This window comes from Myxine glutinosa, chromosome 3 (genome assembly GCF_964187855.1).
Source record: "Myxine glutinosa chromosome 3, kmMyxGlut1.1, whole genome shotgun sequence".
Lineage (NCBI taxonomy): Eukaryota > Metazoa > Chordata > Myxini > Myxiniformes > Myxinidae > Myxine > Myxine glutinosa.
In genome coordinates this window covers 218,538,037-218,551,382 of record NC_136263.1, presented here as the reverse complement: position 1 = coordinate 218,551,382, position 13,346 = coordinate 218,538,037, and the positions used below count along the sequence as shown (strand labels likewise).

Genomic DNA, 13,346 nt, shown 5'->3' with positions numbered 1-13,346 from the left:
ACCTGGTGATATCCCCGTATGAGATCAATTTTCGAAAAAATGACCCGTCCCACCAGACGGGCGGAGAAGTCTTGGATATGCGGGATCGGGTACCTGTCGGGGGTGGTAGCGTCATTGAGACGGCGGTAGTCGCCACACGGGCGCCATCCACCCCCCGGCTTTGGCACGATGTGCAGTGGCGAGGCCCACGCGCTATCGGAGCGCCGCACGATGCCGAGGTGCTCCAACGCGTCGAATTCGGCCTTTGCCACGGCGAGCTTGGCTGGGTCGAGGCGGCGGGCCCTGGCGTAGACCGGCGGGCCCGTGGTTGGTATGTGGTGCTCGATCCCATGCCGTACTGCGACGGCCGAAAACGTCGGCCGCGTGAGGGCCGGGAACTCCGTGAGCAGGCGAGCAAATTCGTTCGCCGCCGGGACGGCGCATGCCAGCTCGGTCGGCGCGGAGCTGCTCAATGTGCATACCAGGGAGCTGAAGGTTTCGGCGTTGATTAAACGACGCCGTTGGACGTCCACCAGCAGTCCGTGTGCGCAGAGGAAGTCGGCGCCTAGCAGAGCCATGGGCACGTTTGCGGTTACAAACGTCCAAGCAAAGCGTTGGCCGCCGAAGCAGAGGGTGACGTTGCGCGGGCCGAAGGTGCGGATGGTCGATCCGTTGGCCGCAACCAAGGAGGGGCCGCAAACCGCGGATTGCCTGTCCTGGTCAGAGGCGGGTATGACGCTCAGTTGGGCGCCGGTGTCGCACAGGAAGCGCCGTCCGGACGCTTTATCCGTGATGAACAGTAAGTTGCCCTTGTGGCCGGCGCTCATGGCTGGTAATGAACGCCGGCCCGGCCGTTTCCCGGCCTGCCGAAGGTGCACGGGGGTCGGCATGTCCGGGCCTTCTGTCCGAACCTGGCATGATAGTAACACCACGCTTGGTCAGGTGGAGGCCCCGGTCGTCGTGCTGGAGGTGGTCGGCTCGGGGTAGCGGCCGCCAATTGCGTCGGCAGTTCGGTCGTCGACCTTGCCGGGTGCTCGGGCGCCATGGGTGTTGCGTCGGACGGCGGTGGGTCCCATGTCGCCGCTGCGATGCGCTGTCCTGCGGCGGAGATCTTGTCGGCTTCTCTGGCAAGGGCCCGGGGATCTGTGATCGTCGTGCTTGCCAGGGCGAGGCGTACCGGGTTAGGCAGCTGACGGAGGAACAGCTCCCGGAACAGGAATGCCGGAGAGTGCTCGCCGAGCAGTGAAAGCATGTAGTCCATTCGCTCGGAAGGGCGCGTGTCGCCGAGCTCGGGCAGGTCGAGCAGGCGCCGTGCGCGTTCCGCCGATGGGAGGGCGAAAGCGTCGAGGAGAAGCTTCTTAATCGCGCCGTATTTGTCAGCGGCTGGCGGGCTCTCGAGGAGGCTCAGGGCGCGGGCCGCGGTGGCCGAACCGAGCGCTGCTACCACATGGTGGAAGCGGGTGTCGTCGGCCGTGATGCCTCGCAGGGCGAACAGGGAATCCACCTGTGCGAACCAAACCGCCGCGTGAGCCTCCCAGAAGGTAGGCAGTTTAAGGGCGACTGCCGTGTCCATGTCGGTAGGTCACCAATGAAGGAGCTGGGGCTCCCACGTCGATCGGAAGAATGGACGCGACAAAAAGCTGGAATTCATCCGAGTTGCTTTAATCAAACCAAACACTCAGGCACTCTGAAAAGCCCGTTTATCGGGCAGCAATATATATACATATTATCCCGGAGCGTTTGCCCAGGAAAGGCGAGAGGGGGCGTGGCCCAGCGTCCTGGCTGCGGCCTGGCAAGTTGAGGGCGAGCCTGCCCGGGCGTCCTGGACGAGCCCGGCATGGTGATCGCTCCGCGTCCTTGATAGGTGCAAGGCGATTGTGAAAACCCAGCGGTAGCCGCTACAATATCACCTTTATCTATCAATATTGTTGAAATGAAGATCAAATAGCTGTATGTTGAAATATGTTGAAAAAGTCAAAACTTTACATGGGGTGTACTTACTTTTTCACGTGACTGAATGTATTTTTTTTAAATGAGTTTGGAGTTTCCCCTGCTGCTCTTTCCATGGAGCCTTGTCCCCATGGTCCTCACTTTCCTGAACTTGTACTGACAGTTGTGAGGATCTCCGTTCATGGTACGATGATTACTGCCACAAAGAGGAGGTACGGTACCAGGAACAGCTGCGTGTATACGATTTTGAGATGCGCTACTGGGAGGACCTTCAACATTATGAGTCCGAGATGCGTCTGTGGATGCATCAGTCCAAAAAGAGAACGGATGTGTCAGACTCACTTCAACCAAAACTGCCTCATTCCCCCTTCTCTCCAGGCTTGGTTAGTCTCCACTGACTGTTCTGTTTAGCTATTTGTTAACTCTGAGTGTGCACACCCTGGCTTGCATGTCATGTGCCTCAACAAGCATTGTGTTTTTCACTAAAGGTTCCTCGGTCATCCACCAATGACGACAGACACGTCATGGCCAAGCACTCGGCCATTTACCCACATTCGGAAGAGCTCGAAGCTGTGCAGTCATTTGTTAACACCACCGAACATGCACTCATGATGGTGGCTAATGGGAAGAAGAGCGACAACTCTGTACCATCCTCGGCCATTGACACCAGCTGTATGAATGCTGCAGTTGATTCTGACAAGAGGTGAGGCTTTGGGTTAACCCATCATATATTCTATGCAATTTTGTACCTGGCGGATAGGTATTTGGCGTTTAAATAAAATCAATTTTTGATAACCTGTGCAGGAACTTTTGAGGTTCTTGAGCGGTTTGTAGAATGGATGAAGGTAAAGTAGCTATCCCCAAGTGTCTATGTGGAATTTGGAATACTTGCACAAACCTTTCAGACAGTTGTGTTGCTTTTAGCTAGCCTCACCTGACCAAGTCACCGGAGGCATATTTTCGGGTTTTCCTGCCGTCCGTGCTTCTGTAATATGTTTTCGTTGCCGCTATAACTTCAGAACGTCTGAAAGGATCCAAGTCAAACTTGGTATAAATATGTATAATGACAAAGATGAATGTATTATATTTTGAGGTCAAAGGTCAGAGTTCCCGTTTGATAAAAAATTCAGTTGCCACGCTAACCTGTGAACCAACCACTCATGGGATTTTGACCAAACTTGGTAGGAGTATGTGTTGTGATGCAAAGATGTACCGATTAGATTTTGACATCAAGACGTCAAAGGTCACGTGTCAGGTGAACGGCTGAAGGGATCTAAGTCGATCTTGGTACAAGTATGTATAATTGTAAAGATAAACTGATTAGATTATGGTGCAAGAGGTAAAAGATCATGTCAGGCAAAGATGTTATCGATGTAGGGATTTGAACGGAACGAAGTACATGTACCATGATACATATGTACAGATTAGATATGGAGGTCAATGGTCTTGAGGTTTAGGTCAAAGTTGGAGCGCTGCTTGAGTTCTTTGATGAGAGCAAGCAAAGACTTAATGTGGGCGGATGCATATTGATCAAAGTTGTGTCGTCGAATTATGTCGACAATATTTTCTAAAATGATAGTACTTGTGCACCTGCTTGTGTCATTATGAATCAAAACTATCTCCTGACTTTTTAACAATACTTTTTTTTGCCTGCTCTTCTCCCCACCCCATAAATCAATGCAACAAGTGCTGAGGGCTCAAGTTCATGGCAGTTGTGGAGCGTCATGCGAGCTGGAGTGGTGGCCAAAGGATTGCTTCTCCATGGAGACACACATCTTGACCTCGTGCTCATCTGCAAGGACAGGCCGACCCGTTCACTGCTCGTGTCAATTTCTCTCGCACTGCCGCAGCATCTTAAAGTGAGTTATATGGCTTTGAGCAAAGACATTGACCCTAATGCGTTACATTTCATCTGACCTTTTAAACTGAAAAAAAAATCACTTTTCTGAAAGAACATTCGTGTGTAATTGCTTCCATTAATACAGAAAGCACAAGTAAATTGCAATACGTAAGTTGTTACATCAGCATTTGTAGTACAAAATGTTTCTAGAAAAAGCAAAATCACCAAGGGTTGGAGAGAGGGCAGAGGTGTGAGTATGAGAGAAATTGTGCGGTGATAATGGGCAGCAAGCTCACTGTCTCTTTAAAATGGCCGTTCCTCAAACCCTCCCATCTACTTTCTCAACAACCGTCTTGAAGAGGTTCAGTCACTCAAACTCTTGTGTCTCACTCTCAGCCATGATCTCTCTCTTGGGCAAGACACATTTCAAGGTTGGGCTCCAAACCTAGATGCCGACTGGGCATCCTCCGTCGTGCGAAGTCCTTCCTTGGCACACCTGAGCTCCTCACAACATACAAGGCTTTCATCCGCAGCTCAATGGAATACTGTTCCCCCCTCTGGGCCGGTGCTCTTGCCTCACACCTAGCTCGGCTTCACGCTGTTGAAACCAAAGCTTTCAGAATCATTGGAATCTCCCGCGATGAAGCTATCTCCGAGGGCCTTTCACTCACTCACTGCAGGCAGGTTGGTGGTCTTTCTGTCTTCTACCGACTCCTCTCCGGCCTTGCTCCCCCAGCTCTCTCTGTGCTCCGTCCCCTTAATATTCCTGCAGGTCGCACAAGATCTGCCAGCAACCCTCTTATGGTTAAACTGCCAAAATCTTGGCTCTCTGCTCACCTTCACTCTTTCATTCCCCTTTTCTCCCACCTCTGGAACAAACTCCCCCACTCCCTCCAATCCCACTCCTCCCTCCAGGTCTTTAAAACAGCTGTTCACCACCATCTCTTATCTTCCCCCATCCAAAACCTTGATCTTTTCTACCCCCGCTAATTCACCCCAGATACACTTTTTTGAAATTCCAATTTCTTTCCTGAAAGTCCTTGCAGTGTCCATATGTTTTATACCTCTCCCACCTCCCCCCAAGCCCTCCCCCTCCCACATTTCTCCAGATGTCCCTGCTCTCAAATGTTGTGTTTGTGTCCTTCCCCCTCTCTCCCCATCTTGTCTACCGCTCCCCTTATTTCGTGTTTCATGTGTCGGTTTTGACCTTTTGTGTGATTTATGTTAGCTCTCTCACGACCCAAGGTCTTGTATACGAAAAAAAAAAAAAAAAAAAAAAGGTCAACATTGGTTGTTGGTTTGTCTGATGTATTTCTTTGGCAGATGTATTTCTTTGGCAGATGTGTTGTTTTGGTGGATGTATTGGTTTGGCGAATGTGTTGCTTTGGCGACTGTGTTGCTCTGGCGCATCTGTTGGTTTGGTGGATGTGTTGGTTTGGCGGATGTGTTGGTTTTTCTGATGTATTTCTTTGGCAGATGTGTTGTTTTGGTGGATGTATTGGTTTGGCGGATGTGTTGGTTTTTCTGATGTATTTGTTTGGTGGATGATTTGGTTTGGCGGATGTGTTGGTTTGTCGGATGTTTTAGTTTGGCAGATGTATTGTTTTGTTGGATGTTTTGGTTTTGCGAATGTGTTGGTTTGTCTGATGTATTTGTTTGGCAGATGTGTTGTTTTGGCTGATGTGTTAGTTTGGCGGATGTGTTGGTTTGGTTGATATGTTCGTTTGTCGGATGTTTTAGTTTGGCAGATGTATTATTTTGGTGGATGTTTTGGTTTTGCGAATGTGTTGGTTTGGGGGATATATTAGTTTAGTGGATGTCTTGGTTTGTCGGATGTGTTGGTTTGGCGGTTGTGTTGGTTTGGTGCATGTGTTGGTTTGCCGGATGTGTTTGTTTGGCGGATGTGTTTGTTTGGCGGATGTGTTGGTTTGGCGGATGTTTTGGTTTTGCGAATGTGTTGGTTTCGCGGATATATTCGTTTAGTGGATGTCTTGGTTTGGTGGATGTGTTGCTTTGGCGAATGTGTTACTTTGGTGCATGTGCTGGTTTGGCGGATGTGTTGGTTTGTTGGATGTTTTCGTTTGTCAGATGTATTGTTTTGGCGGATGTGTTGGTTTGTCGGATGGTTTAGTTTGGCAGATGTATTGTTTTGGTGGGTGTTTTGGTTTTGCGAATGTGTTGGTTTGGCGGATGTATTAGTTTAGTGGAAGTCTTGGTTTGCCGGATGTGGTAGTTTTGCGAATGTGTTGGCTTGGCGGATGTATTCGTTTTGTGGATGTCTTGGTTTGCCGGATGTGGTGGTTTGGCAGATGTGTTGGTTTGGTGGATGTGTTGATTTGGCGGATGTGTTGGTTTGGTGGATGATTTGGTTCGTCTGATGTATTTGTTTGGCAGATGTGTTGTTTTGGCGGATGTGTTTGTTTGGCGAATATGTTTCTTTGGCGGATGTGTTGGTTTGGTGGATGATTTGGTTTGGTGGGTGTCTTGGTTTGGCGGATGTGTTAGTTTGGCGGATGTGTTAGTTTCACATTTGTGTTGGTTTGGCAGATGTGTTGCTTTGGTGCATGTGTTGGTTTGGTGGATGTGTTGGTTTGGCGCATGTGTTCGTTTGGTGGATGTGTTGGTTTGGCGCATCTGTTGGTTTGATGTGTGTGTTAGTTTGGTGCATGTGTTGGTTTGGTGGATGTGTCTGGTTTGGTGGATGTGTTGGTTTGATGGATGATTTGGATTGGTGGATGTGTTGGTTTGTCGGATGGTTTAGTTTGGCAGATGTATTGTTTTGGTGGGTGTTTTGGTTTTGCGAATGTGTTGGTTTGGCGGATGTATTAGTTTAGTGGAAGTCATGGTTTGCCGGATGTGTTAGTTTTGCGAATGTGCTGGCTTGGCGGATGTATTCGTTTTGTGGATGTCTTGGTTTGCCGGATGTGTTGGTTTGGCGGATGTGTTGGTTTGGTGGATGTGTTGATTTGGCGGATGTGTTGGTTTGGTGGATGATTTGGTTCGTCTGATGTATTTGTTTGGCAGATGTGTTGTTTTGGCGGATGTATTGGTTTGGCGGATGTGTTTGTTTGGCGAATATGTTTCGTTGGCGGATGTGTTGGTTTGGTGGATGATTTGGTTTGGTGGATGATTTGGTTTGGTGGATGTCTTGGTTTGGCGGATGTGTTAGTTTGGCGGATGTGTTAGTTTCACATTTGTGTTGGTTTGGCAGATGTGTTGCTTTGGTGCATGTGTTGGTTTGGCGGATGTGTTGGTTTGGCGCATGTGTTCGTTTGGTGGATGTGTTGGTTTGGCGGGTGTGTTAGTTTTGTGCATGTGTTGGTTTGGCGGATGTGTTGTTTTGGTGGATGTGTTGGTTTGATGGATGATTTGGATTGGTGGATGTGTTGGTTTGGCAGATGTGTTGGTTTGGCGGATGTGTTGGTTTGGCGGATGTGTTGGTTTTATGGATGTGTTCGTTTTGCGGATGTGTTAGTTTCACGTTTGTGTTGGTTTGGCAGATGTGTTGGTTTGGTGCATGTGTTGGTTTGTCGGATGTTTTAGTTTGGCAGATGTATTGTTTTGGTGGATTTTTTGGTTTTGCGAATGTGTTGGTTTGGCGGATGTGTTGGTTTGATGGATGTGTTGGTTTGGCGGATGATTTGGTTTGGTGGATGTGTTGGTTTCGCGGATATATTCGTTGAGTGGATGTCTTGGTTTGGTGCATGGGCTGGTTTGGCGGATGTATTGGTTTGTTGGATGTTTTCGTTTGTCAGATGTATTGTTTTGACGGATGTGTTGGTTTGTCGGATGGTTGAGTTTGGCAGCTGTATTGTTTTGGTGGGTGTTTTGGTTTTGCGAATGTGTTGGTTTGGTGGATGTATTAGTTTTGCGAATGTGTTGGCTTGGCGGATGTATTAGTTTAGTGGATGTCTTGGTTTGCCGGATGTGTTGGTTTGGCAGATGTGTTGGTTTGGTGGATGATTTGGTTCGTCTGATGTATTTGTTTGGCAGATGTGTTGTTTTGGCGGATGTGTTTGTTTGGTGAATATGTTTCTTTGGCGGATGTGTTGCTTTGGTGGATGATTTGGTTTGGGGGGTGTCTTGGTTTGGCGGATGTGTTAGTTTGGCGGATGTGTTAGTTTCACATTTGTGTTGGTTTGGCAGATGTGTTGCTTTGGTGCATGTGTTGGTTTGGCGGATGTGTTGGTTTGGCGCATGTGTTGGCTTGGGGGATGTGTTAGTTTGGCGGGTGTGTTAGTTTGGTGCATGTGTTGGTTTGGCGGATGTGTTGGTTTGGTGGATGCGTTGGTTTGATGGATGATTTGGATTGGTGGATGTGTTGGTTTGTCGGATGTGTTGGTTTGGCGGATGTATTAGTTTAGTGGAAGACTTGGTTTGCCGGATGTGTTAGTTTTGCGAATGTGTTGGCTTGGCGGATGTATTCGTTTTGTGGGTGTCTTGGTTTGCCGGATGTGTTGGTTTGGCAGATGTGTTGGTTTGGTGGATGTGTTGATTTTGGCGGATGTGTTGGTTTGGTGGATGATTTGGTTCGTCTGATGTATTTGTTTGGCAGATGTGTTGTTTTGGCGGATGTATTGGTTTGGCGGATGTGTTTGTTTGGCGAATATGTTTCTTTGGCGGATGTGTTGGTTTGGTGGATGATTTGGTTTGGTGGATGTCTTGGTTTGGCGGATGTGTTAGTTTGGCGGATGTGTTAGTTTCACATTTGTGTTGGTTTGGCAGATGTGTTGCTTTGGTGCATGTGTTGGTTTGGTGGATGTGTTGGTTTGGTGCATGTGTTCGTTTGGTGGATGTGTTGGTTTGGTGGGTGTGTTAGTTTGGTGCATGTGTTGGTTTGATGGATGATTTGGAATGGTGGATGTGTTGGTTTGGCGGATTTGTTGGTTTGGCAGATGTGTTGGTTTGGCAGATGTGTTGGTTTGGCAGATGTGTTGGTTTGTCTGATGTATTTGTTTGGCAGATGTGTTGTTTTGGCGGATGTATTGGTTTGGCGGATGTGTTGGTTTGGTGGATGTGTTCGTTTGGCGGATGTGTTAGTTTCACGTTTGTGTTGGTTTGGCAGATGTGTTGGTTTGGTGCATGTGTTGGTTTGGCGGATGTGCTGGTTTGGTGGATATGTTGGTTTGTCGGATGTTTTAGTTTGGCAGATGTATTGTTTTGGTGGATTTTTTGGTTTTGCGAATGTGTTGGTTTGGCGGATGTATTGGTTTAGTGGATGTCTTGGTTTGCCGGATGTGTTGGTTTGGCGGATGTGTTGGTTTGATGGATGTGTTGGTTTGGCGGATGATTTGGTTTGGTGGATGTGTTAGTTTGGCGGATTTGTTGGTTTGGCGGATGTGTTGGTCTGGCGGATGTGTTGGTTTGGCGGATGTCTGGGTTTGGTGCATGCGTTGGTTTGGCGGATGTTTTAGTTTGGCAGATGTATCGTTTTGGTGGATGTTTTGGTTTTGCAAATGTGTTGGTTTGGCGCATGTATTAGTTTAGTGGATGTCTTGGTTTGCCGGATGTGTTGGTTTGGCAGATGTGTTGGTTTTGCGAATGTGTTGGTTTGGCGGAAGTATTCTTTCGGTGGATGTCTTGGTTTGGCGGATGTGTTGCTTTGGCGAATGTGATGGTTTGGCGAATGTGTTGGTTTGGCGCATCTGTTGGTTTGGCGGATGTGTTGGTTTGGCAAATGTGTTGGTTTGGCAGATGTGTTGTGGAAGAGGAGTGGGAGGAGGAAGAGGATTGGGAGGGGTGAGGAGAAGAGGAGTGAGGGGAGGAGGAGGAGAGGGAGGGTGAAGAGGAGGATGGGGAAGAGGAGGATGGGGAGGAGGAGGTATGTTAATGGGAGGAGCTTTGCAATCCACTTGTGCCAAACCTGGTATTTCACCAGTTGAAGCTTTGCATCCTGATTCAACCAGGTCCGGAGTTATTCGTGACTCAGAAATTGAACACACTTCACTCTCAGCAGGGAGGGTATCGTGGATTCGATGTTAATATCCATGGGGCTTGTGACTACGGGAGCGGTCACGTGTGCTTCCTGATGTACAACACCAATTTCTTGCTCGTGTTCACCGGCCCCACAAGCAGGAATGTCATCATTCTCCGTAGCAAGAACATCAAAACGATTTTGGGTTTTAAAAACAGCAAATGTTGCTGCTTCTAAACACGAGTCATCGTGTTTAGAAACACGAGTCAAACACGAAACACTTCCAAACAAACCCCCCCAAAGCCCTCTCCCTCCCACAGATCTCTCGATGTCCCTGTTCTCAAATGTTGCGTTTGTGTCCTTCCCCCTCTCTCCCCATCTTGTCTACCGCTCCCCTTGTTATATGTTTTATGTGTCGGTTTATCTTTCTGTGTGATTAATGTTAACGCTTCCACGAGTCTCGATCTTGTATACAAAAAAAACAATAAAAAAAAACAGGCCAAATTTCTAAAATCCTCAATTTTCATCCAATTAACTTGAAATTTGAAGAGGATTTGCAAATCTGGTCACTGAATTCAACCACCAATTATTTTTGAGGTCAACATAGGCCAAAAGGTCAACATAGGCCAAGTTTCTAAAATCCGCAATTTTCATCCAGTTAACTTGAAATTAAAGATGATTTGCATATCTGGTCAGTAAATTCAACCACCAATTATTTTTGAGGTCATTATAGGCCAAAAGGTCAACATAGGCCAAGTTTTTTTCAAGAGGATTTGCATACCAGGACACTGAATTCAACCACCAATTATTTTTGAGGTCATCATTGGCCAACAATTTATTTTATGGATTTCGCAAGTATCGTGCGATGCATGATATATTCCTTGTTTGTTTGTTTGTCCGCATAGAATAAATTTTATTTTCTCTGCAACCGTTGAACCGATTGACAGGATATTTTCACCATAGGTGCACCTTCTCCTGCAGAATTTTAAAAATAATTATGATGTCATAGATCACATGGTACTGGTGCCATCTTGGAAAAACCGAAAAACGTTGCACCTCTACATCTCCGAAAGTGCTGCATTGAAAAAATTGAGACATAACTCACTGTAAAGAACTCTCCATGGGGAATAACATACGTTAATGATGATGTCATAGGTACCTCCATTATGACGTCATAATTCGACAAGTACAAAACTTCAACCGATCAAGATGAAATTTCTTGAGCGTCATCTATGGACAAATTTGTGGAGAAAAAGAAAAGATACCGTCGGTCACATGGTTCGGCTGCCATATTTGTTTCAACACAAAAGCGTTAAAAACCACTAAAACACGTCCTGTCGAGGGGCTGTAATCTCTGATTGCTCTTTCTTACTTTGTTTTTGTAAAAGTTAACTTCTACCTTGACAAATATATAGGAAAGAGAAATTAATAGTCCAATATCTATCTATAATTCCAGTAATCTCTGTACGTTTGTACGTCTGTACGTCTGTTTGTCTGTGACCGCTGTTTCTCGACAACCACGGGTCCGATATACTTTTAACTTGCCAGGTATATTGCTGGGGACCCGAGGATGTGCCTTTTCAAGGTTTCATATTAATCGGACAATTACTTACCGAGCTATGTCCAAAAAACGATTCAACCAATCAGAGAGCAGCGAACGATCGCGTGTGCCGAACGTGGAGGACACACTCTGCCTCGGATGGCACATTTGAGAGCGTATTCATTTATTTCACGTTTGCAAACTATGTTGGCGTTAAACTATGTTTTAAAACTAATAAAACCGAATTTGCGATTCATTCGCTTTCCTGCGCGTTTGTGCACGCGATGGCGATTTCTTTACCAAACTCCGGAAGCCGTTCGCTTTGGACCAAACCATTGCATGTAAATAGAGGGGGGGGATTGTCACCGTACTCGCAAGCCGTTCGCTTTGGACCAAACCATTTCATGTAAATAGAGGGGGGGGGATATAATTTTAGATATAGATATAGTACGGGCAATGCCCTAGTACTGTAAATAATAGAGGAAAATGAGGAAAAAGAAAAGAAAAAGCAAGAATTACAATGAATGAAGAGATAAAACGCAGCAACTGGTACAAGCTACCAGAAGTGTCAGCAGGAAGCATAGTCCACACAACACCAGGATGTGGTACAAACATAATCAAATGAAAAACCAAATACAGTATCAGAGTAATCAGAAGGAACCCGAAGAAGCAAAGATGGAGTGATCAGTAGTAACCTGGATATAATTCAGGTTTCGGCTGCGACTCAATGTGCACAAATGTTGATACGTAACCCGCATTTGATACTTTTCACACCACAGAACTCCAATTGATTTATCCCAACAAATACTAATTTACCTTCTCTCGGTGCAAAAATAAATATCTCGGAATGTGGGTGGGGTAGAAAATGACTAAATCCACAGTGCAACACGATTTCCCTCCCTCCCAGGTATGAATTGTTATTTGTCAAATGTGAAACGTAATTTGACTAATTTGATGAACAAACGATGTTTTACAAGATCAGCTTTTCTGCTTGGTTTTTTATTTTGGCTCACCTACCTCCGTAGATTATATGGTTTTCTTTTTGTAGTTGGAAGGATGGATACATCCAACAACAAGTTGTCGTTCTGCCACTGTGATATAATCAGACGCTTTGCTTGTAATGTGTGCTGATGCAGGTGGCGGCACAGGGTAAAGAGAAGTTTGAGGTGAAGGCAAACCCAGATGATGCTGTCATTGAGGTAGCGGCCCTGCATTCAAAGCTTACGATTAACATCACGCTCACAAGCCCTGCTATGCGACAATATGTTGAGAACAAAGGTGAGATTACACGTTTGGAGTACATAGCTTTCGGCAATGAAGTTTTGACACCATGTTTTAAGATTCATAATGTTTGTGCTGTTAATTTTCACGTACGTTTGGTAGATTTTACGAAGCAGCTAATTTTTCATTTCTTTATCGTCACAAATTTGATCTCAGGTGGCAAATATATCCACCATCTCTTAACAAACACATTTTGCACCTCGTTTTAATGGGTGACATTTATTATTTCAGAATTTTCGTCATTTGCTACTTGAAACTTGCTTCCATTCTCAGTGCTTTTCTCGTCATGACTTGATGTTGGGAAGCGAGTGTTCCCTTGTCGGATCTGGCCTTTTGATGAAAATCACGAGTTTTGCGAATCGCACTATGCAGACAGATGGTTACTGTCGAGGTTTTATTTTTGTTTTTGAATTTGCCAAAAATGACACAACAGTAGTATGAAAATGAGAGTTCTGTGACAAATTGAAAACTTGGGGCAAATTTTAAAATATGAATGATTAATTAAAATAAAAATGATCAAAGTTCTTGGACTTTGAAAAATGCCAAGATAAGTAATAATTATATAAAATTATCAAAGTAAATGGATAAAATGCCATAACTTAGTGAACACAAACCCTTGCCTCTTCCCCACACCACCTTTCAAGATTTCTGGTATATAAAGATATTTAACATTGAAGTAAATGACAAAATGTTATAACCTATTGACTGTCCCACCCCACTTCCAAATCAACAGGACAAAAAATAATTAAATAAAATCTATAGCTATAAATGTCGGTTTGTTTGTCTGTGTTACCTATACACTCTTACACCTCTAGGTGGATTTGGACCAAATTTGTCAGAGG

At 45.9% G+C, this 13,346-nt stretch overlaps 1 protein-coding gene across 3 annotated transcripts in view; it reads left to right on the top strand.

Moving 5' to 3' along the window:
* The window catches only part of LOC137422863 (uncharacterized), a 635,168-nt gene that overhangs the window by 28,846 nt on the left and 592,976 nt on the right, over positions 1–13,346 (top strand). For all 3 annotated transcript variants that reach the window (XM_078774996.1, XM_078774997.1, XM_078774998.1), the window contains exons 3-6: positions 2,093–2,312; positions 2,418–2,632; positions 3,617–3,788; positions 12,360–12,501. In XM_078774996.1, coding sequence (XP_078631122.1) covers positions 2,093–2,312; positions 2,418–2,632; positions 3,617–3,788; positions 12,360–12,501 — 749 coding nt within the window. The remainder of the gene's footprint in view (positions 1–2,092; positions 2,313–2,417; positions 2,633–3,616; positions 3,789–12,359; positions 12,502–13,346) is intronic.